Genomic DNA, 25,301 nt, shown 5'->3' with positions numbered 1-25,301 from the left:
TCAACGGGTGTGACATTGGAATTGACTCGCAAGCGTTGCCGCGCATCTGGAACACCCCCAATCTCAAGAAGCTTGGATTGTACTTTTGCATGGTAGGTTCTTACTAAACAGAGATAAATATGACTGTATTATTACTTCTATTTCTTTGGTATAGCTGATCTAACGTGCATCATGCCATGTCCAAAAAGTTCTTAGATCAACCAAGAAAGAAGCAAGAGAAGATTGGGCCAATCAATATATCTTCCAAACATCCTAGACGATGTAGGTCAATACTTCTTAACAAGAAACTGGAGTCACTAGAAATCAAGTACCACAGAAGTGATAAAGAGCACTTCGACAAACTTTTCTCTCAAATTCCAAGTGGAGGGAAAAAGGAAATGTGGCTGACTGAGTGGCGACGAGTTAAGAAACTAGGTGAGGGAACATCACATTTATTGAGGACAAAGAAACGGACCGAAAGGACTCAAAGTTGACATAAGAATAAGGGTCGTTTCTCCTGGAAGATATTGTGGCATGGTTAATTTTCACATGTTTCTCCGAGAGTCCCAGGGGAGAGGTTTGGGGAGGTGGCCGTTAGGCCTCCAACAGTAGACGATGATAGTAGTTGATGGGTGGAGTTGAGGTACTAAGTGTTGTGAGATTGCTTAGTTAATAATGAGTGGGTTGTAAGCCCATGGGCATTGTATTGACCGTTTTGTCTATTTCTCTACGAAAATGATATGCCTTTCCATGACATATCAAGACCTTCACATGTTTTCTTTGTTCAAAGTAAAGGCACATTTTTGCCTTATTTGAGTAGTTATGATACTATCATGACAAGCTAAGAGGGGCACCAGAAAGTGCTACATATAACACTATACTTGCAGTAAATATAGGTTGAACCACAACTTGTGAAAAATAAGCATACGAGGGAACCAATTCACATTTTATATAAATAACTAAAAAGAGGTTAGTACATAGTTTATTCATGCTGATGATATTGTATTCCTTTGGAAGTATGTTTAGTCTTGATGTTAGTGGCACTGACTTCGAATCTATTTCTTCTAAATAGCTATGCAATAAGAGATCCATGCATTTTAATATGGTTACTTCTGCCATCTTTTCGGGTGTGTTGAATAATAAAAATAACATAGTTTTTAATCGAGTTACCCAGATAAACATGAAACATGCATGGTGCATGGTTCTATCATATCCCAGAAACTGAAAGTTTCCCTTGAAAAGGCGTTGATACTGATGCCCAGCTAAGCTGCATAAATTTTGGGTGGGGTTCAGTTCTTGGTATTGTAGTGTAATATTTCCTCTGATTTGCAGTACGACATAAATTTTTTTTTGAAACGAAGGTAAAAGTCTTGCCTCGTCTATTAATTAAGAAGAAAATATTTAATTTTTAGGAGAAAACCGAGTAAAAACCTACAACAACATGACCAAGCCCACCCAAACACCAGCACCCCTAACAGCCAAGCCTAACACAACATGCCGCACCCACTCATGCTAGATAAATAACGGAAACCCAGCGAAATACCGGGCGAAACCGCTACCAACAACCACCACATGCGGACTACTACCAAAACATGCAACTCTCCATTCACCTATGTAGACTTACGGGAAAATATCTAGTGATACCACACCTCACATGATACCATGATACCACTTCACAAAATTTAAATTTGTAAATTTGTGGCTGTTCACAAGTTGTGTTTTTACATTGTATACAATTTTCAGATCCAAATTTAAAATACACAAAGAGAAACAAAAAAAAGACAAATATTGTGTGAATAGTGGCATTTTGAGTTTTTGTCTTTATGTGACACTATTCATGCTAGATTTCTCTTTTTTATTTCTCTAAGGATATTTCGAATTTGGTTATGAAAGTTACAAGGTATGTAAACGCACATCTTGTGAACACCCAAAATTTTAGTTCCGAATTTTTTGACATTTACAATTTAAATTTTAAAGAGTTTTAAATTTTTAAGAGTGGTATCATGTTATCAAATAAGGTGTGGTATCACAAGATATGTTCTCGTAGGCTCACCAACTCTCCCACCGCGCTACAACCGGAAAGTCTCAACACATTGTTCACCACATCGCAAAGGAAAGTCATGGGTCCCAGACTCGACAAACCGAAGAGCTAAGAACCCATCAAGCTGTCGCGCAAACCTTCCTTGTGGCACCACTCTTCTTGCTTTTGCTCCTGAGATACTCCCTCACCTTCTTGATTGTATCCCCAGTATCCTTCCCAGAAAGGAGGCAAGCAATCTCCTTGCCACATCTAGGGATAGTTACCTCCAAACTGATGAGTAGGCCGCTAAGCTCCTTTGCAAAAAGTACCTCAGAATCAACAAAGCCAAGTGTCAGACCAGGCTCCAAAGATTGTGGCGTGGAAGCCACCGACGAGGACCCAAGCAAGTCCACCTCCTGAACCAACATCGATAGAGGAGGAACAGACTCCCCACACAATTCCCGCGGCTCCAATTCCTGCAGCTCAGGCATGATCAACATCACTCGAGCAAGGGGAGAAACGACCATACAGTCCTTCTTCAACAACATCTATAGAACTGACATTGAGCTCGGTCAGAGTAGAAACCTTAGACACAACCGGGGACCTATCAAGAGCATCCCCCGCTCTCACCAAGAAATTCTCGATCCGCGTTAGGCAGCTTTTAAGTTCGGAGCGAAGGAACATGGCCTCTTCACAGAGCATAAACTTCACATCTGTTGTGCATGGGGGAGGTGGTGTAGTAGGACGTCGGAGCGACGGAGGTGGGTTGACGATCTTCTTTCCATGGCAAGGATGCGCAACGAGCTGAGGCTGGGAGGACACCACAAGGTCTGGCAAGGAGCTCAACGGCTGCCAAGTGTTGCAGCACTCACGCGCCCGGTGACCAGATTGAAGACAATGAGAGCACCGACCGGGATCTCTAGACGCTGCAGCACGGTGACCAGGGAACAGACAACGGCAACATCTTCCTCTAAGCCAGTGAGGGAGGGGCGGGCATCATTTTTGGCGTTGAGCGGCGCGAACAGCACCGCGAAGGATTGCTATATTTTGTTGAGTTCAGCTGAACCCAATGGTTCTATGTCAGGCATATACACATATATCCCTCCTAGTAGGGAGGATTTAGTCCTTCTCGCTCCTTGGAACAAAGGATTGCCACTTGCCACAAAGCACGCAGCCGTATGAACACCGATTCCTTAGACAACGTGGTTGCCTTGCTACTTCCACTTTCCCCCGTAGGCAGTAGCATTGGGCACCACCCTTGGAACGACGGCGATAGCAGGAGGGACACGAGAGGCGGAAGGTCGGGGAGGCACCGATTGAGCTCGTCTAATGTTGTCCAGGGTTCTTGTTTTTTTCCTTTTTTCTTGACACACCATGGGGACTGGGGTTCGAGTTGGACTTTTTTTTTTTAGAAACACAGTGCAATTGTAGACGCTCACATAGACGCGCATATACTCACCTCTATGAACACATATCCTACCTTTATGAGCACCTCCGAAAGATAGCCGGCGGATCGCATCTTGAAATTGACAAAATCACCATAGACACATCGCTATCACGGGAACTATCACCTCCCACTAAAAGAATATTTCAAGACACACAGGTGGCAAACCTGGGGTTTGATCTGGTGAGTTGGACTGTTTTGGAGCAACAACGACTTATTTGTTTTGATTCTATGTTGCAACAACAACCAGAGCCAACGCCTCGGATCCGCACGTATCCTGGCGCTGTTTTCATCCGCAGCGCAACGGGCCGCCGCTCTTAAATTGCCCTGTACCCTTGTCGCTACACCCGTAGGAGGCAGCCGAACAGGACGGTAGGTAGGCACGTACGTACGTGCGTGCACCATAGGTTTCCCCCACAGGTACTCTGGTTAAGGTAGCCTATGAATTGACATGGCGCCAACCCTTGCAGACGAGGGAGCCGCCCTGGCCTCCCATTACGGTACGTGTCCTACACATCTCAGATCCTCCACATCGTGCACCACATTTTACATGCCACGCATTTCATTTGACGCTACACTTCCTTCTCCATCACTGGATCAGCGTGATACGGAAACTCAATCGAGACGACAGCAGCCACCGCGGTCGGCAGCCTAGATGACTGGGTAACCATTGTACGGATCACAGTTTTGTTACTACAACAAGCAAAGCACTTCACACGCTTCCTTCGGAGACAAACATAAACAGACATCACTATGTTGCAGTGACACGAGCAGGCTATATATATTAAAAAAAAACAACCTCCATGTCAATTTCCCATGAAAACGCCTATATCAAACTGACAGTTGTTTCCATTCCACAATACAAACACTCGTCAAACACTCCAGCACTCACTCAGCACACGCAAACAAGCTTTTTTCATATCTACATGGAAGCTTATCTTTGGTCAACACTAGGGTTCTCTGTATACATCCACCGCAACGGCTGCAGGTAAGAAAGAGGGGCCATTCTATGGAGATATGCACTCAAAAAAATTACATGAATCAGCTACACTCAGCAGGATCAAGCAGATTAGAACACTCTTCACACCCAACGAATTGGTTACCAGCTTTATTACCTGTAGCGGTCTCCAGTGAGGGAAAGACGAGGCCGTGTCATCAGTGTCATGTTAGTGAAAATCTGATCTACCACTGGGTTTGGCTCTGCCTTTGCTTTCGTTGTAGCATGTGAGTTTTCAAGCTACACTGTTTGACCTGTGATGCAATGTTTACGTAAGATTAACACGGATGTCTTAAACAACAATAAACAATGCTTGGAAGTGAACCAGAAAGAACTTCTGCCTACATGTATTGCTGCCACCGTGGACAAGAGGTCTCTTGATTGGTCCAACAACATTTGCTCCTGCGTTGCGAGTTTCGCAAGCTCATACACCACAGAGCTTGTCCCCTCCACCTGGATCAACAAAACTTATGATAAGTGAACCACACTTTTGCCATTTTATTTACAACGAAACTACAGGATTTTTAAAGTACAGCACAATTCACATCAGGATATAGAGCTCATAGACACCTAACAGAGACTTAGGTTCAGTTTGCGGTTGCTAAAATGTGATGAGCTGAATTTATTTTGTAATCTGCAGTGGAATAACAGGCATGGAAGTAGGAAAAGGCTGGTTAAAGAAACGGTAAAATAGGCAAAAGCTGGTCATAATCCCCCACAATTCCCAACAAAGCTGTGATCAGTAAGAGGTGCATATGTCCAGGCATAGTGAGCAAAATTATCACATATAATGCAACAAATTCGAGAATAAATGCAAGATTTTGCATGACCGCAAAGCCATCCATCAGGAGTAGAGCTTATGGATCTATTCATTTATTCGCAAAGTTGCTTATATTCAAAATTGATGATTTCATTCTCAAAACTTGACATAATATAACAAACTAAACCAAGGAAAAGAAATAATGGAATAATTATTGAAGCTTTGCAGGAAACTGGAATGCACCTTTGACAACAAATTAGACATTGAGGATGTCATTGTATGCATTACATCCACTGCTGAGTTAACAGCTTCCTTCACACATTGGGCATCAACCTGTTCAGAGATAAGCAACTGCTAAGTTGTGCATAACAAAACGAGTCAGCTATGATTTGATGACAAAATCCACACCTTTGCACCACCAACAACCGGAAGACGGAGAGTACTAGCCTTCAATGCTTCAATCGCTGCTAACAAAGAGCTTGAATGATGTTTTTCAACATGAGACCACTCCTCTAGATATGATATCTGCACATGTCAAGTGGCAGCAGTTACATAAATAAGCTGGACAAAGTAAATAAAATACAAGAAAATCCAACTACATGCAACAAAACAGTTAAAGCTATACAGTATATAAGAAGAAAAAAAATAAGCCATATGATTCGTATCACTTACCTCTCCCCTAAGAATAGCAAACAGCTTCAGTTTTTGTTTTTGAAGCTGGAGTTTGCACCTTTTTGAACTGACATTGTCACGCAATTTTGATATTTCCTTCCATGCACTGTGTAGGGTTTTCTGAAGAAATCAAAAGATACATTAGCTATAACAATTACATGTTGAGTCTGTTTCTGAATCTCTTACGCACAAGCGTATAACTTGCTTCAAAATAATACGTTTCAAGTTATAGTATGCCTCGCTACAAGATAGCTTCGCACGTACAAAGTGATTAAGCATTTCTGTAATTAAGCATCTATATTCATGTGTTTGATTTCTCATAATACAACCTGTAGTTTTCACTACTAGCAGTACATGCATGTAGACACATGTAGGATTTAGCTGAAGTCTTGTCATCACTATATTTATGTAGCAATCACTACAGAGTAATCTACATTACTAACTAGAAAGGACAGCTATCAAGAGGGAGGGAGGGGCAGGGGGTATTACTAGAGATGATTCAAGGGAGCAAGTTATCTATATGAGCTATTTTTTCCCAAATTTTTCCAGCTATATGTCAAATGTTTTTGCCAAGAAAAAAAAACATGAGCCAGGTATGAATAGCAAAATTGCAGATCATGATTTGTAACCTGATATGGTACCTTCTATTTTCTTCCCACATCAACTTTACTTCATCCGAGTTTAATATTCTTTCAGCATGAATATCTCTTTTGTATGATTTTATCACAGTTTAAAAGCTTGGCTTATTTATGACAACACATGTTGAGCTATGATTTACACTTCTCGAACAGAACCTAGATATTAATGAATAAGCAGTCTAAATTTGTAACTGTACACCCACAATAGCATGCCACTCTGTCTGTGCCCTGAACTATGTCCATAAAAGTGCAAGAGCAAAAGTTTGATTTAACAGTGTGGCAAATTTGGCAACTAACAATTGATACATTATACATGTAAATTCAGTGAGTACAAAGATTCTCCTCTATAACAATAAGAGATGGTATCAGGACCTAGTTACTGAAGGAGGCTACATTTGACCGAAAAAATATTATGGATATGTTTACTTCTCCAGACCAGCTGCTAATAAATGAAGATTATGAGCAACCGATGACTACCCTAAAAAGGCAGCTAGCAAATCCTAACTGCATTGGTGATTGGTAACCAGCATAACTTAATACTCTAGTTAATACAGCATTCTTAAACCCCACGATAACAAATTGTTTTTTGGAAACTTTGCATTTCATGTGTTACTGAACTTAATTGTGAAACTTAAGAAGTGAGTTTATGTTTAATTGCAAGCATCAACATCTGAACATGAAACATTTAGGAGGTATAATAAATTCAAAGTTGATAGGTGATGATTTACCTCGGCAGTGAAGCTCTGTACCAGGAGCGTTGCATCCGTCCGAGCATTGATGCACCGCCACTGCAAATGCTGGTTGTCCAGCATCCGCAACCTGTGTGCCTCCTCAATCCTGTTCTCCCCTTTCTTGGCCCTCCTGACCTCCGCAGCAAAGCTAATGATAGATGGAGCATTTGCCGCCGTCTGAACAATGTGCCCGTTTGGTGATGCCTCTCCACCTCGCCCTTTGGATGGGCTCGCCATCCCCCTGCTTCCTCGGCTCGGAGACGGTGACCGGCCAGGCAGCCTCGGTGACATTGGGCTGTCCGAGAACGACCTCCTTCCTGAAGACGACGGTAGCGGCAGCCCTGCATCCGGAAGCCGTCGCAGGCGGCTGTTGGTCTCCTGCCAGAACCGCGCCGGAACGCTGATGCCGCGGCGTGGCGGATCGCCGGCCCCCGAGTTGCTGCCGGAGGAGACGCTGTCGGTGTCGGACGAGGCGGAGAGGTCGGGAGCGCCGGCAACGGCCGGGTCGGAGGGGGAGAGGGAGGAGGTGGAGTCGAACGCCATGGATCGGCGGAGGAGCTGGACCGCGGCGAGGATGGAGTCCTTGCGGTCGAGGTTGCAGTCGAGGCTGCGCGCGAGCGGGTCCGACGCCTTGGGCCTGGCGGCGGGCCACCGGTGCTGGGGCCGCGCGTTCTCGGCCTCGGGCACGGAGGACACGCTCTTGCGCCGCTCCGGCGTGGGCCCGCGCCGGCCGCCGCCGCCGCCGGGGGAGGACGGCGACGCGGCCCGCGGCGCGCGCGACGTCTGGTAGAAGAAGGACTCCCCCTGGAAGGACACCGAGAGGCTCCGCATCGTGGTGGCCGTCACCGCCGCCGCCGCCGCGGGTGGCGTGGGCGACGTGGCGTGCTGCGGCGGCGGGGGCGTGGAGGACCGCCCGCGCTGCGCGGAGACGGAGCGGCGCGAGGAGGCGGAGGCGGAGGAGGAGGAGGAGGAGGACGTGGAGGAGGTGGAGGAGGCCGGGGAGGCGGCGGAGGCGAGGTAGCGCGAGGAGACGGGCTTGGTGGAGCGCGCGGGGCGGCGCGGGGCGGCGCCGGAGTTGGGCTTGTCGAGCGCCGGCGTGAGCGGCGGGCGCGAGGTGCGGGCCGGATCTGGCGCGTTGGCCGCCGCTGCGGCAGCCACCATGCCGTGCCGCGGCGGCGCGAGGGCGGAGGAGATCTGGCTACCCGGTGCGGTCCTCCGGCAATGCAGGCCCCCCTGGCGCCAGATTCGCCGCGGCCGCTGGCCCTGGCGCTGGCGGCGCGCGCGCGCGGGCGGCGCACCGGCCGGATCGACGTGGCGCGGCTGCTTCCTTCCCTGCGAGGAGATGGAGGAGGAGGAAGAAGATGAGGTGGGAACTGGCGATGCAGTGTAGTTACAGCATGGGAAGAGGGGTTGGGAGAGATAGTGAAGTGGGGATTTTCTGTGCTTTCTTTTCCTGTTTTTCTTTTCTTTTGCCTCTTTGGTGCTGTTTTTTACTCGTTTTGTATATCTGGCTTTGGTTATGGGGATCTTTGCTTCTGCAACTCTCTGCTCCTCTATTGTGCCCATCAAGCTAACCAAAAGGAGGAGAATCTGCTGGTGTGTACTACTGCTTATGCAACATTTTCTTTCTTTAATTATGCTTCCAAGTGCGGTAACTTGTAAATGATAATGGGGTTGAAATGGGTGTTTGAATAATAGTGTTTTTACATGTTGTGCAACAGCTTTGTCTGCAATTGATGGCTAAGGTTTGATATGTTACTGGAGGAAAATAAAAATGATAATTAGGAAAAAGGTGCTTCATCTTGTCAATTTGTTACTTGTGCGGGAAAATGACGTTTCTGCAGATGGTTGAAACCAGCTGACGAATGTAGATTCCTTATGTTCCCTAGCCACATGTTTAACCCAATTCACTTGTGAAAAAAGAAATCCAAGAACATTGTCATGGCCAGGTGGGTGTGGGCTGCAGTAACCAGAAATAATCGAAATCTGCAATAAGAACATAACAAAAGAAATTGTGCTCCCTTCGAAAGTTATCTGAGTTTTGTCTAGATTCAGATATATCTAGACACTACATAGTATCTAGATATATTTAAATTTTGACAAATCTCATATAATTTTTATGAGACGGAGGGAATGCTCAGTGAAATTGGCAATAGTTTATTTATTTTCTTCCTTTCAAATGACACAAGAAATGTTGTACGGAAAAAAAATGTTGTACGGAATGCTGGTTTCTCTTAAAAAGGAAGAAATCCTTTCAAATATAAAAGGAGGATGAACGAAAAGGAAGAAATAAGAAAGGAGAGTATGGAATAGAAAAATAAATGGATGAGACGTTTTGGGGATGAATTGTGAGCAGTACGTCTAGTTGGAAGTGGGAGACCGGGAGCCGAAGTGTGCTTTGTTTTGCTAGGGTAGGTTAGCTAAACTGCCATTGTCCATCTCCTAGTACTTTCCCTAGTTTAATTACTGAAAGAAGGGTGGGACATTTCGTGTCCTGGCTGCATTGTTTAATCGGGCGTTTGTTGATGTATCCTCAAGGAATGGGGAATTCCTATCTGATTTGCTTTTTTTTGCTCCCTTTTTCTTTGCATGTGTACATAGCTCACTTCTAATAAAGGATGAATTATGTGTTGCACAAGATGCTAACTGTACGGTGTTCAACTTTAATTTCCTTCTATTTATGTGAGGTGACTTCATGGATGCGCATACAAATTCTGGTGACATTTCATTCCCCATATAGGAATTTATCTATAACTATAAGACTATCAAATTTATGAGTGGTCAGAGTTTGTTCCACATATCTGAAATGGGAAAAGTCTTGATATGTAACAATACCAAATATTGATGTTCTAAGAAAGAAGCAGTGTTTCTTATAATCTTTCCATTACAGTTTAACAGACGTGCACATATTTTAAAACAAATTTTGATCGTTAATCTAGTCAACAAAATTTAAATTATATATCTACAAAAGCTATACCATTAGATCCATATTTCGAAATGGTTTCCAACGGTATACTTTTGTGACATACATTTCATATTTATTGACTAAAGTAATGATCATAGTATTTTCTTAAACTACATATGCGCCTATTAAACTGATTCGGAGGGAGTATGAAAAGTGGAATAAGCTGATCAGGCAGTGCAGCAAATCCACCATGTGAGGTTTAACCAGAATCATAAGCTAATCAAGTGGCGGGAGATTAATTAGCTAGCTTGCTCAAGACACTTGCGGGGTGTTGTAGTCATGATTTGACGGGTGAGATCAATGTCCGGGCGTTGGAGGCTCCGTTAGGGATCACGAATTGACGGCTGAGATAACACGAGTCTACCTCTAGGCTCGAACCGCATGCACCATGTGGTGGCCGGCCGGTTCGGTGGGGAACCTGTATGATGGCCACTTGCGATCTCAATTCCTGAGAAAAGATTTAGCATCAAGGTTTCTTCAATTAAACGTAACAATAATTGAGCGTTTATATATTATTCTAGCCACTAATCACAACTACAAACTCTACTAATTCCTTGAAAATAATAAGGCATGGGTGACCCACCCAAACAGCTCCTTAGAAAGGGTTGGTAGATAATCTGGACGATTTTCCCGAAAGGGGTGACGTCCTAAACAAGGGTTGGCTAGAAGCATTTAAGACTGATGGCCGACCCATAGTCATGTTAGTGCAAAGCATTATTTCTTCTCTTTTTGTAAATGTTAAAAGTGATGGATGTCACATGGAAAGGCAAGTTAACATGGGAGAGTGTTCTTTTGCTAAACGAAAAGTGCCATATAAGTTTTCTTGGTGGACTTTTTGTGCTGAATCTGCAGATGAAAATTAATAAATGGGTGCACCAATGGACATCCCTTAAATATGGGCGATGGATATTATTGAAATGCATAGTCTTTTGCAATATGATTGCTTATGTGACCCATGAGGAAGATCTCCCCAGAAAGAATATTACACTAGTGGGGAGTTGGTTGGTTTCTTTATGGCATCGAAACAGCAAAGTGTATTATCATGGTGCAGGATTATTTTGGGTATAGATACATATACTGAAGAAAATTGTATTGCATATAGCAAGAAAAGGAATGGAAAACACTGAGTGTTCGCCCGTTTATCAATTAGATTTCAGTTTGCTTTTTAAAATAAAAAAAATTAGACACGTGTAAGTTGATGTTTCAGATGAAAAAAAATACTCCTACCGGATCTAAATATTTTTTTTTGTCCTAGATTTAGGCAACATTTTAGCTAAAATCTATCTAACATTAAACCTACGACAAGTATTTATGGTCGAAGGGAGTAGCATTTTTTCAATTACATGATACTACCTCCGTTCCAAAATATAATCCTTGGGCTATTCAAAAAGACTTATATTTCAAAACGGGGGTAATAACTTACGTGATACCACATCCTATGTCTGAACCATCAATTACTTATTCTTTTTAATTTATTGAAGTTATAGACGTACTCCTAACTGTATATGAAAATTATGAATGGAACTACTACTACACTGCACACACTTACCTCTACAAATCCACCTGATATAATAATCACTGTCATTTTCCCACCTTTCTTCGGTTTTAGGTAAACAGTACCTATTTAAACAGCACCAAGGAAGAGCTACACTTCGCATCAGCGGCAGCTAAGTTGCTCCAATCACTCTGTTATATACGCATCATCTCATGCTAAATATAGCAGTCGCGCTAACGAGTCCTTCTCACATCGACGCTGGATTCGACTTTGCTTTTCCTAATTGCACGGTTGCTTAGCATCTAACCTTCCCAACGCTTTCCGTGAGTGTGTTGTTTTCCGTCAGGACCAGGAAGCGCCACTACGTGGCCTAGTGAAAACATGTTGGCTTCAATAGCAAGTAACAATAAGTTTCCTCGGAAAAAAGGTGTAATAATAATTTTATAGCCCTTTCCAAGAGAAATTAAAAATTGTGCTAAAAAGCATCAACATCCAAGGAGGTCATGTAAAAAAAACTGCCTACAAGCCGTAGATGATGTTTTGACAAAAGAGACCACTTAGGCCAGTGAATTGTCAAAAAAAACCACCTCCGAAAATTATTGTCAAAAAGGACCACCTACGTCGTGGCGGCACGCGTGCCAGGCGACACGTGTCGCCTGCCGCCACAGCCGGAGGCGGCAGGGTCTGCCGCTGTTGCCCCTGGCGGCATGTCCACGGTGATCAACGAACAGTGTACTGATCGATGAACAGTACACGTTAGCTACAAAGTTTGTTGAATTTGTCTTTTTTACTGAGCCCAAAATACAACGTATTTTATAGTGATTTTTTGCACGATTGTAGTGCATAGAGTTAGCTACATGTAGGTATTTTTTCGATTTTTTTAGATGTTTTAAAAAATTCAAAACGGACTACTATTCATGGATCAGGATACTGTGAACATGCCGCCGTTGGCTGTGGCGGCAGGCGATACGTGTCACCTGGCACGCGTGCCGCCACGACGCAGGTGGTCCTTTTTGACAATAATTTTCAGAGGTGGTCCTTTTTGACAATTCACTGGGCTAAGTGGTCTCTTTTGTCAAAAATTCGCCATAGATCACCTAGACTCAATACGAAGCGTTGCAAGAGGAGAGACAAAGGAGAAAAATCGATCTCATGCGGCTAAGGTTTTGTCCCCTCTGTTGGCGCTGTTGTCGGTGCGCCTCGCCTCTGATGGCCTCTCGGGTTTTGGAGATGTGTCGGACCCCGGCCTCACGACGATGGGAGGGTTTCGTTTTCTTGTTTTACTTTGTTCAGCGTCGTATTCGAAGTGGTGAGGCGGCGGCGACACCCATAAGTCAGAATACAGTCCCCCACCATGTCCTTGACCTAATGGTGGCCCTAGCGCTGACGGAGGGTGCATAGAGTTGTGTGTCCAGCGAATCTTCTGGGATCCGTTTCGTTATTGTGTTCGCTCGTGTTGTTTGAAGTCTTGATCTTCCAATCTACCATTCTTATCATTGACGATGAATGTTTCTACTGTGCATTTGTATTTTGGGAAGTCTTAGCACACCGATTTACTTTGGAAAGTTTTGCCTAGCTCGACTGATGGAGAAGAGGGGACGGCGGTGCCCCCTCGCTCTACTATTTGTAGTCGTCTCTACTCGCTATGTGGTCCAAGGATCTATTTAAGAATTTTTAAGGACATATTTTTGACTTTTTTTGGTATTCCTCGTACTGCGGTAAATGAGTATCAACAAATAAGTAGATATTTTCGTTTAAAAAAGTAAGCCGTAGATCAACCAATTATCCGTGTTTATGAATATATGTAAGAATTTATGTGACACAGACAATAATATTGCAAATCTGCGCAGACGATCCTATCCTCAACAAAGATCCTCCAATGCGCATGCATCCACCGAAGAGGTAGGGATCCAGTACAAAACATGGGTTGGTGCAACCATACGGATCTGTATTTCCTTTGGCTGTTTTGGGACCTTGTTAATACGAATTGTGCTACCACAATGGCCGCTTGCTTTGTAGCTAAACAGAACCGGCACATGATGTCAAGTGCCAATCACGTGTTTACTATTTTCTATACCTCATCTGAAATTGGCAGACCTTCAGTTATATGCTCTTGATTTGGCGTTGCGTACACTTGTATTTCTCTAGGTTTTCTTTATCAAGGAGAATACGGCCGTGGTATTTTAGCTCATAGGTCTGGAATCTAGATGCGCCTATTATGAAAATTTTATTTTGAATGCATTTTAAGATATCAAAAAATAAGAAAAAAAATCATGCACGGCTCACATCCGAACATTCTATGTTCGCACATAAACTTTACGAGAAATAAGACATTTTTCCGTTGCATGTGTAGAAAGGACAAAATAAATATATTGTGAATAGCTATTTTGGAGGCGATTTTTTTAAAAATAATACGAAATATTTTATATTTTTCAGGAATATCGCGCGATTTAAATCATTTTCGATTCTGTGACCGATCGGTCATCCACAGGCCGATCGGCCTTCTGTCGACCGATAGGTGGTGCCCCAGGTCTCCCGGCCAGCCAGCAGCTGCGGTCGGTCATTAGCCGTCCGATCGGCCTAGGGTGGTCCAACGAGGCTGGGAGAAGATTGAAGCCATGCGCATGGACAGCCACCTCTCCATCTTAATTAGCTTTCACGTAAATAGACACATGTAGAAGTCAATTTGAGCCAGCTCTCATGTACCACAGTGCCGCTCATCCCATTCTATCTCCTCTTTTCAACAAAACCAGCCTAGCTACCTCTATGTAAGGGTATTTTTAACGGGGCGACGCATTTCAGACGCTTAAATTATCCGCAAGCGTCCAATTCCGTCGCCCCGCGGGCGAACTTGTCCCACCCCGTGTGCATGTATATCTTGCCCTGCCCGTCGAATAAGACCTCGATAGGCCACCGATAGACGTTGCAGCTGGCCTCCCGTAGCTGCAACTAGGCCGGCTCGACGCCATCGACGAACTTGTTCGGGAGCCGCTTGATGCAGAGTGGATCGTCGTCGATGCGGAGGAGGAACTCGAAGCAGCGCTCCTCCTGCGAAGACGAGGAAGACGCAGGCGACGACGACCGTGGGGCCGTAGCTGCTCCACCACGGCGGCCCCTGCCGCGGCCCCGGGGGCCCCCAGGCCCGCGGCCTCGACCGCCTCACCGGCCACCAGGACCCGCCATGGACTTCCTCGTGGGCCTGGCTGCGTCGCACGAAGAGCTAGGCGGCGCTACGGTGGAGCTTGTGGCGGCTAGGGTTTGTGTGGAGGAGTGGATGAGGAAGAAAAGCGCGCGCCCTCTTACATAGGCCGGAGGCAGGCAATGGCCGCGGGACGCGTGGCGTCGCCATTACTGCGTTGGCGGAGGTGGGCGGCGGCCACTCGGTAGGCGAGGCATCGCCATTAACGTTGCGCAGACTGCCGAAACGACGCAGCGGCGCCAGTCGCTGGCGCGCCGGAGAATACCCATCAAGCCAGGGTCGCCAACGTCCGCAAGACGCGAGCAGACACTTTGCGCGTCCACGCAGCATCCGCGACGCATCCCAGACGCATATTTGAGCCAGTTTTCCGTCGCCGCGGATAGCCCGGTCACTTTCCGTCGTCCCGCGGGAATAGGAATCCAACGCATTTTTCGGTCCGGCGGATGCAAACGGTCCCTCAGTGGACGTTTGCGCCACGGGTTGGAGATGCCCTAACTTAGCTAGTACAGTGAATATAGGTTGCATCTAGCTAACTAGCTCAGCTGGTACGGTGAACAGCTAGTACGGTGAATGGACGCTACGTATTTTAATTAGTGTGAGTATGTGTGCTAATCAGCTGGACAACAGCTGGTACTTAGAAGTGGTGGGCTGCAAGCTGCGTAGACGAGGTGGTCGGCTGCTAGCTGGCCGATTGGCCTGCTGCTGGCCGGTCGGTCTGCTGCCGGCCGATCGGCCCGGAGCTGATCAATTTCTGGCAGACGTATGGAAACCGCCTGGTCGACAGCCTAAATGGTTTTCGGTAGACCGATCGGTCGACTGAAAACCGATCGAGTCACATATCTGAATTTTTTTCAAAACGCGCGACATTCCTAAAATTTATAAAATAATTCGTATTATTTTAAAAGAACTCGCTATTTTTGGAGCACCAGAAATTGCCCTTTTTACACAAGCCACGAAAAACACCTTTTGTATGTGAATCTTTCCGTGCAAAAATAAATGTCTAGTTTTACAAACAGGTTTTCTTTTCGTAATTTTTAGACATTTTGAAAAAATGTTTTATTTTTTTGGATAGTGGGTACATCTACACAACTACGCCACCATGGCCAAAATGCATTTAGGAAACACCACTATCAATTGATAGTATTGAGCTAAGTTAAGCACCTTTCCTAGCTCACCAAACATGCACGGCGCAATGCATCGTCATACTGCATCGACCTCGGTGGCCTTCTTTGTAGATAGATACAGCAGTCTTGCTCAAGCAACCCGCCGGCCGGCCGGTCCAACCAACCATACGCCGACGACGCCGACACGCTGTACGTACGTATGTATTACCCGCCGAGACAGGCACGTCGCCGTCCAACGGAGACGTGGTGGCAACCGGGCAGACGGCGAACCGTACGTACGTACGCGCGCAGGAGAAGGCGGTACACACAAGTGCAGAGAGGTGTTGATTTTCCTTCCTTATCACAACGCGTTAAGGCCGTATCGTTACTTCGATTTGAGATATCTTGATCTCACACTGCTTTAACCAGCTCCTGTACACACTCACTCCAGAGACGTATCCAGTACGTGCTACTTTTCCTCTCGTTAATTACGGTACAGCATAGTAAGTAGCTTCGGATCTGTACTACCTTGATCTCCCGTTCCTCACGTGATGCGTTCGTGTACAGGTGACACTATGACCAGGCAGGACCGAGTAAGAAATATGGAGATCACTTCAACGTTTTACTAATTTCTAGGACCGAGTAAGAAATATGGAGATCACTTCAACGTTTTACTAATTTCAGTGACTTCAGTAGGACGCCGACATCATTCAAAATATCGCATACATTTCAGTAGCGCACAACACATGAATTCGAGTATTTTAATGATTATTTTCCATTTTGCTGGAAAGCAAATCGGATTCACCGGGATTCATTTAATTTCAATTTCCTCTAAAATGTTTTCGGAAATTCAACACGAGTAAGAAGTTAGAGCTCAAGTGGTCCCTTAGAGCGTCAATTAATCTAATGGGATTGTCTTACTTAGCACCCTTTTCTTCATCTCCATCTCCCTCTTGCATGTCCATCCTCTTGTCGAGTGCTCTCTCCTCGGTCCGCTATGGTTTTGGAGGCCCTTCAAAGATGCAACTCCTGACTCGGGGAAGGGACAGATTTCTCCTTTCGGTAGGTTTAGAGACGGTGGCAAACCCCTTGCGTCAAAATTAGTTTTGCTTCCATTCTGTCCCAATTTCAACGGAGTTAGCTCCGACTCCGATGGAGAGCTGGTGAAAGAGGAGGTCATGTGGTTTGCAGTCTGCCGATTTCCATGGTTTTGACCAGCCGCTATATATGTGTGTGACGACGTCGGTTTATAAGGACGGGCGTTTGTGTTTTGACACAAGGTCGACATCCCGTCATTGATGAGTATGACATTTCTCCTTGGGCGAGGACACTAGGCGATGGCGAGTCTATGGTCTTCAAATGCCATACCCCCCTCTTTTGCTCGATGAGGGCTTAAGTGGAGGATGGTTGTACTTGTACTCCCTCTAATCATATTTAATCGACATATGTTTGTGATAGAGGTAGCAGTACTCACTAGCAGCCCCGCATCGATTAAATGTGATCAGAGGTGGTACTAATTAAGAAAAGCTCGAGCGTGTTCCTCGTGCCACCTTTACAGAAAACCATGCTAAATATCAACCTGGATTATACTGTATTTTTTTGGAGCAAAGATTATACTGTATTTTGGTCTTCACAAAAAAATGACAAAATGTAAGTCATTTTAAAACTTTGAAAATGTGCACTCTTGACTTTCCTTAGATAATACACGGGCTTGTTTTTTTTTTTGCATAAAGCACAAAGCATTTTGCATTGGTTATTTGCACAACTATAGAACACATGTTTGAGTACATACAAAAAAAAATCAGAACTATTTGAGACTTTGTAATCGATTTTTATTTTTTGAATTATTTTTTTTTCAAAAAATAAAATAAAAGGGCGACCAATGGCCCTAGCTCAAAAGGCCGCACTCCTGATCATGACTGCTTTTTTTTCCCTATTTGTACAGCATATGTATTGTGGACTGTGGTATGTAAAGTCAAAACGAGAAAAAATGACACGTTTTGTATTTGACCAAAAAAAAAAGGAGTATTGTGCGCCGTACGCTAAGCTATCCGTGGCGATAACGATCTTTAATTGATCTGTACACACAGCTACTAATCTATACTTACGTGTGGTTGCCTGAATGAACAACTAAAGTCGGCACCTAGCTTATGAGCTTAGTTTTGTTCATCCGCCGGTGCCGTATGATAATTGATAGTCAAGGTGGTGTGCACGGGGACGCATCCATAAACAATCCCATGCACGGTCACCGGAAAGGTTTAAGCTGGGAGTACAGTAATACGTGCGTCTCATTAGTAGTTGGCACCTACTAATCCACCTACGCTCGCAGCGCAGATAGTATGCGATGTGTCAGTGTCACGTCGAACGGGGTCTTACGTTGCTGATCCGATGTTGCTAGACTCCTAAACGAGTGTTTGTTCGATGGATGGTCGAAATTAATTAGACCTCCAATTGCTTGTCACTTAGCCAGAGCGGGAAAGGGAAGTGGTTGGGTTCAGACCGGACCACCCGTGTGGGCTTAGGGCATCTCCAACGGGGCGACCCATCCTGCGCCCGCGCGTCCGGATGGGTCGAGCCGGACAAAATCCCGGCTCAACGCGGGGACGCACCGCAAAAGCGGACGGCCGCGGTGTCCGGAACGACGCAAACCCGGCCCAAATCTGGGCTAGGTTTGCGTGGCCGCGGATGGCACGCGCCGTCCGCTCGCGTCCGGACGTCCGTCGCCTCGTCTCCTTTGGGCCCACCTGTCGGTGACCCGGGAGAGTATTAAATGGGGACTGGAGGGGATCTGGCCCTCCACTCCAGTCCCCACTCCACTCCCGAAGCGAAACCGCCGCCATGGCCCCGAAGCGAGTTTTCGCTCCCGGAGCCAACGACGACGAGGCGAGCAGCAGCCGCCGTCGTCCGCCGGCGCTGCGGCCATACTGCGGAAACCGAGGCGGCCTCCACATCGGAGAGGCCGCCCGCGGCGGCGCGGCATTGCCGCAACCGCCGCCGCTGCTGCTCGAGCCCAAGCCCGAGTCCTCGGAGGAGGACCCGGACCTCTGCGCCGCGCCGCTCATCTCGGCGGCGGAGGAGGACGTGAAATGGCCGCACCTCCATGCGGCCATTCGAACCTCCGAGATGGAGGAAGCGGCGCGGGCTGGCGGAGGAGGAAGCCGAGCTTTGGGAGCTCTACGCCCCGAGCCCGCCGGGCGCGACGGAGGAGGAGGAGGAAGCGGCGCGGCGGGAGGAGGCCAGCGGCGCCGCGCCGACGAGGAGCGCCGCGAGGAGCAATGGCGGCAGAGGCCAGCGCCGCGCGGAGGAGCGGCGGCGCCCGGGAGGCCAGCGCCGCGCCGGGCAGAGAGGCAAAGAAGTGCCTCGGGAGGAGGCGCTGCTCCGTGCGCCGCCGCATCCTCGGGTCGCTCCGGACCCCCACTCAGCCTGGGAGGAGGCCCTGTGGTCTCCGTGGCCGGAGTCCCCGGCGCGGTCGAGCCACAATAGTGCCTCGCCGCCCAGGGACGTCGTCCACGACGACGACGACGCCCACAGGGGCTAGGCGGCGCACCGGCGGCCACCGCGCCGCCGACCCAACCCTAATAGAGGGTTTTTAGTTTAAATTTTAAAGCCCATATAGGGGCTTCTTTTGTTAGTTATTTGCCCAAAATAAGGCTATGTACAAATTTGCCCAAAATAGGGCATATGTTTAATCAAATATCGTATAAATTTGCCATTTTCCTTTTGTTTTCGTGTTTCTCTGATTATGCGCTGCGTCCGCGCGTTGGGCGCAGCGCGCGACCCAAACGGACACGCGGACGCGGGCCGCTGTCCGCGTGTCCGGTAGACCACCCAAACGGACTAAAACGGACGGCCCAGCGCGTCTGTTTGGGTCAGCCGGTTGGAGATGCCAAGCAAGCAGAGAGGGGGTGGCAGTTGGAGTTCAGTTGGACTGGCAGGTCAGAGGCGTGCTAGTTTGGTCAACCATGCTTAGCTACACTCGGTACGTGTATAGGTTAGTTACGAGAGCGACGACGGCTGAGAGGTAAACAGTTAGACAGTACTTGTACTTGTACAAGTGCGCACGCCTTTGGCGGAAGTGGAGCTGTAATACAGCGCTGTAGTACCAACGGCAAAACGTCATGGATTCCCCAGAGCGCACAAGAGAGCATTGGATAGGATAGACCGATGGAACCGTGTCGAGCGAGGCTGTAAAGCGGAGCGATCCAGCCAAAACCTCATCCCGGCCGGCCGGGGTTGTCACGCGCGCACTTTGCGCAAAGCTAGCGCGGGTAGCCGTGGTCTTATCGCAACCGCCAATGGTATGTCCTCCTCGCCTCCTCGTCCATTCTTCCTCTGGACCCCCGTGGTTGCCCTACTCTGTGCTGGCCGAACAAAAAGGAGGCGGCCGGCTCCTCTGTAAAGGCGGCTCCGAGAAATGAATCCTCTTCTTTCGAGGGAGGGAGGGAGATGAATTGCTGCCTGCCATTGCCGCTTACCGGTAGGACCTCCTCCACGGATGAGGGAGTGGATGGACGCATATGGACCAGACCAGAAGCAGCTATTGCAAGCTAGCAATCGCCACCACACGGAGCTAGCTAGTGCAGCGGGTAGTAATAATAAAGATCAGTTGTCACACTCGCAAGTGACATGTCAGCTCAAAGGGGAAAACAGCTGCGCAGCCCAACGAAATTCATCAATGAGCGTACACTGCTCTACCGCGCGCCATGAACGGAGCGCAACGGCCGGGCGCTGCGGCGTTTTGGCCTGCGCCGCGATCGGAGAGGATGCATGGGAGGATAGCACTAGCGTATGACTGCGGGAGCGTTGTACTGCTCTCTTCTGTTATCCCAGCCAGCCCTACAGTGAAGTACGACGCGATACACAGTGGACCAGCTGAACCGGCCGGCGCACATGCCTCCGCCGCGCGCGTACCGTCCAGCTCCAGCTCCAGGGAAGAAGAAGCAAATGGAAGATGACATGGGAAACGGAGCGACGGCATGGTCGTTCACTTCTCACTGGTTTTGGGAGTATCTCTGGACCACCGGCCTCCACTCCATTCCAACTGCCGCCGGAAGCGTCCTCCCCGTTTTACATACCCGGCTCTGCCATGCTGCCTCTCTGTCGCTGCCTTTGTGCCGTTAGGCGTGCCGGTCCTTGCACGTACATCCCTCTTAACCACGTGTACCATATCCGTATCTGCATGCTGAGTTGATCTTGCAAAAACAAAGCGTCGCTCGGAACACAAATAATTGTTGAGATATGTGTTCAAGGAGCACTAAATTTAGACTTGTAATTAACGGAAGGTTTCTCGAAATAGGTTTTCGTCTTGCTATATGAATATAGCAACCACACATCGATTCGAAACAAAGGAAAATGATGGGGCAACAACTGCACATCTGGCTCCCGGGATGCCCACGGCCGCTACCGTGGAAAAGCCCTGCCGGTCGTGCCGGACCAGGGCCTCCCGAGGAGCACCACCACCAAGGAAGGGGTGCCCAGACCGGACCTTCGTGACGCGGGTAAAGGCAGGCCGTCGCCGCCAACGTCACCCGAGCTTCCCCCAAATACCTCCGCCAGCACTGGCGAAGGGGGCGAGGAGATGAGGGGTTGGCGGTGGCCGGCTAGGGCGGGGACACCTTGTCTCCCTCGGGGGGGGGGGGGGGGAGAGAGGTTTGGCTAGGATTATATTCTCGTGTGCAGGTAAAGCTCGCGTAGCCTGATCCTTGGACTGCTCGGGCGTGCCGTCAGTCAACAAAACGTTATGTGTTGAAGTCGAACGCTTGTAACATGTCCCTAATGTATAAAGGCACCGAGAGTAGCCAAAAATAGACTAGACACAAAATCGAGTTTTCGGGATGGTATGGTGCGAACCAGCGTGCCGTTATAGGTCTGAAGTGTCTGTATTATCGTGACATGCTTGTCGTTGATGGTACTATAACAATACCTAGGAGGAGCGCATGTTAAACATGCCTACAGATATAGACGTTGATCACCGAACTACATAAAAAGATTCAAATCACCCAATGTCATCATGTGATCGCTTGTCTTTCGTACGTTAATTTTGCGGGCTCCTACCATAACAACCTTGAAAAAATATTGCTTCATGAAAAAAGATACTAGTGGGTGATGATAAACTACGTGGAAGTACTGTACCAGTTTCTTTTACGCGAATGCACAACCATGTGGATCTTGATACAAGAACAATGATGGCCTGCAGAAACAAACAGCCGTGACTGTTTTTAATTCAGAGAAGCAAAATAATCCAGCCAAGCCTCGCATGCATGGATTGATAGTAACAGCATGAGCATCACGCATTCTCCTAGATCTCGGACAGGAATAAGAAATCCGCCCCCAATGATCACATGATCAGGATGGTCATTTCACCGAGCAGCACTGTACGTCCCGATTGGAAGTTCAGTTTGACTGAACTTGTGCGAGACAGGGGAAGCATCATGTGCCCATGATTGTGCTTGTCGACGGCGCATGGCTCTGTCCCAGCACGCACCTGTGAATCGTGTGCAGATGCATTACGCATACAGTATACACACGCAGTTCGGGCCGTAGTCTACTAGTGTCCACGCCGCATTTTAGCGCTATATACTGATGAGAAGGATAAGGTTTCTGAATGACCCGACGTGTGCTCGTAGTACTTCCAACAGGAGCTTTTGTTCGAAGGAGAAATGGAGCTCCTAGAATGGAAATGGAATCCTCGGTCTAGCTTGTGAGGACGATGTGGCGTATGTTGCTCAAGCCGTTATTCAAGCTTCCGTTGTCGATTGGTGGACGGACGAAGATCGCTCTCGAAAAAGGAAACGAAAGGAAAGCTTAATTTTGCTTCCATGATCATGCTTGTTTTTTAGAAAATTTGGAAGAAGCACAATGCTAGCGTCTTCTGATACCACTTCTTGCCCATGGCCAATAAAAAAGATCAAGAATGAGGTGAGAGCTTGGAGTTTATCCGGCGCGGTTTTTTTAGTAATGTATATCACGAGAGTAGGTTCTCCTTCTCCATCAAAATTTGGAAGGACTGTAGTGCCCTAGGCATACTATTCTAAAAACTTCTTCTCTATTAATGAAAATGGCAATTATTTTGCTACGGAGTATTTCTTTTTCTTAAAGGTCATGTTTTAAAAAATGGAGGGACCGGACAGATAATTGTGGATGGCGATTTTTACAGGGCCAGGCCCAAGATGATGACATGAACTACTCCGTAACACGTTGCCGCTGACAAGGATGTGGGAACAATTGGATTCAGAAGATTCCTGCAGTAGCTTTAGCCTTTTTGTAGCTAGCTGCTACTTTCACACCCCGATTTCATTTGCGTATGTGACATCATTAAGCTGCTAAGACGCCGACATCGTTCTAGCTATTAGGTCCAAAGTTAACAGTTCAACAATTACCACTAGTAGACTACGTATTCATCACTACACACCTCTGACTTTGGAGGTAGCAACTTTGTTAAAAGTGTGTTATGTTTGCCGAAAGCTAGCCTTTATCACCTTTCACTTTTCCAAATGATCTTGCTGTTAATAATGACCAATAAGTTCTGTAGACTGAACATTGACCTAAACGTACAGTTGAACAAATGAAATGCAATGCATGGTTTCAGCTCAGAAGCTACGGAGATGGTTTGATCATAGATAAGGAAACGAACAACAGATCGATGCAGCAACGGCGGACGGCATGCAATATAAGAGATAAAGAGGGAGATAGAGAATCTCAAGATTCCAAACAAAACCGATCGAAAACGAGATAAATCAAAACTACAGAGTACTTAAATTACAGTAAAGCAAAAAACCAAGCTCTGAATTTTGATTAGCCGCGGAGGTTTCAGTAGTACCTGGGTCGGAAACGCAATGCGGCAGCCACACAGAGACGAGAAGCTTGATTCGCTGAAGAAATCCGGCCGGCCTTCCTGCCTCCTCTGAGACCAGCTCTTCAGCCGATCCTAAACAAAATAGGCTCCAAAACCCAGCGGGCAGCAGCTTGAGGGCCCTTAAAAGGGGCTATTATTTGCAAATTAAGCTTCGTTAGGCCCCCACGCCACAACAGTTCCCTCCCTCTGTTCTGCAATACCTTTCCTTGTCCTCTCCCTCCTTTGCTTCTAAGGAGGATCTACTCCATTTTTTCTATACATGCGCTTTTTAATCAGTCATGGCCCTCATGGGGTCACAACGTGTCTTCTTTATTTTACAGATTGGAACAGTGTATCCACTTTGGCAAAGACATATGTTCTCTCCGTTATCAGTATTGCTCGATTAGTTAACTTGTTATCCTGCGAATACATATCACATTCGCAATTGGCCATGTGCTGAAGCATGTGCACATGTGTGTACAAAGGTCACCGGTATCTGACAGACGGTATAGTTGAAGTGGCCGAATCTTAGTAGAGCTGGACCTTTTGTAGTGGCTAGCTCGTGGAGAAGGTCTCAGTAGAAGATTGCAGTTTCTGCTGCGGTGACTATTGATTGATTGGTGAAGAGGGGGGGCTAGACTTCTGCTGTGAAATCACAGCAGTGTTACTGTTCACTGGCTGTTAGCTATTGCAACAGATTCAGCATATAAGAACAGTGAATGTCTGCCAAATAAGCCAAATGTAGCTCCGGGACCATGCATTACGGCATTGATTAGCGTTTGGCCTTTGCTCGTCTGATGTACTACTAGTACGTAGTCCTAGCAGGTAATAGTAGCCAGTAAGTTACGTTTGATGTACTGGCCAGTTGCTGCTTACCGAGTACAACAAAAATGGTACAATTTGCACTGTATAAGTTCCCTTAAAGAGAAATTGAGAAGGAACATTTAAGCCTGATGTACTACCTCAAACTAGAGCTCACAGGCTTACACTAGCAAAGCAGAGGAAGCATCCAAGAAAAGTAAAGAAGGCATGAGTATCTCTCAAGAGCACATGACTTAACACTGACTACTGCCAAAAGAATAACAGCTCAACTTGCTAAACCTGGGCGTGGCTGGCATAATTGTCTATGATACCTATGCCTTTGCATCAACGCAGCGTGGCTAGGACGATTGCTCGATCCAGACTTTCAGATAAGGAGCATCACGGCGTGCAACGCAACAGCTAAGCCTGTACCGAGAACTTGGCTGCTTAATTCGCTTACGCTTCCTTGCAGAATTTAAATGGTCCCAAGATTGTTTTGAATTGAGCCGATTGTCTTTATCTGTAACTTTTAGCAATTAACAAGTCATCATTCTTGTTCTGTATAGTACCCAGCACTTTGCTTGAAGTTGTCGTATTCCATCGGAGTGAGGTTTCACAGGCTTGGAATTCAGTGCTGCAGTTTATTCTGCTGAACTGATTCAG

General features: G+C 46.8%; 1 protein-coding gene across 2 annotated transcripts; it reads right to left on the bottom strand.

Moving 5' to 3' along the window:
- Positions 1–4,227: 4,227 nt before the first annotated feature.
- On the bottom strand, positions 4,228–23,957 carry LOC127296607 (QWRF motif-containing protein 2). Of its 2 annotated transcripts, none has more exons than XR_007848578.2 (7): positions 7,239–8,674; positions 5,873–5,992; positions 5,609–5,725; positions 5,444–5,533; positions 4,786–4,893; positions 4,559–4,694; positions 4,228–4,450 (listed from the first exon to the last, which is right to left on the bottom strand). XR_007848578.2 is itself a non-coding variant. In XM_051326766.2 (7 exons), the coding sequence occupies exons 2-7, from the start codon at positions 8,400–8,402 to the stop codon at positions 4,626–4,628; spliced, it is 1,668 nt and encodes a 555-aa protein (XP_051182726.1). In that variant the 5' UTR covers positions 8,403–8,573; positions 23,823–23,957; the 3' UTR covers positions 4,228–4,625. The 2 variants fall into 2 exon arrangements, 1 of the variants encoding a protein (XP_051182726.1); XM_051326766.2 differs by adding an exon at positions 23,823–23,957 and having other exon boundaries at positions 4,228–4,694; positions 7,239–8,573.
- Positions 23,958–25,301: the final 1,344 nt, after the last annotated feature.

This window comes from Lolium perenne, chromosome 4 (assembly GCF_019359855.2).
Source record: "Lolium perenne isolate Kyuss_39 chromosome 4, Kyuss_2.0, whole genome shotgun sequence".
In the NCBI taxonomy this organism is placed as follows: domain Eukaryota; kingdom Viridiplantae; phylum Streptophyta; class Magnoliopsida; order Poales; family Poaceae; genus Lolium; species Lolium perenne.
The sequence above is the reverse complement of the archived record's forward strand: the minus strand, read 5'-3'. Positions and strand labels throughout refer to the sequence as shown.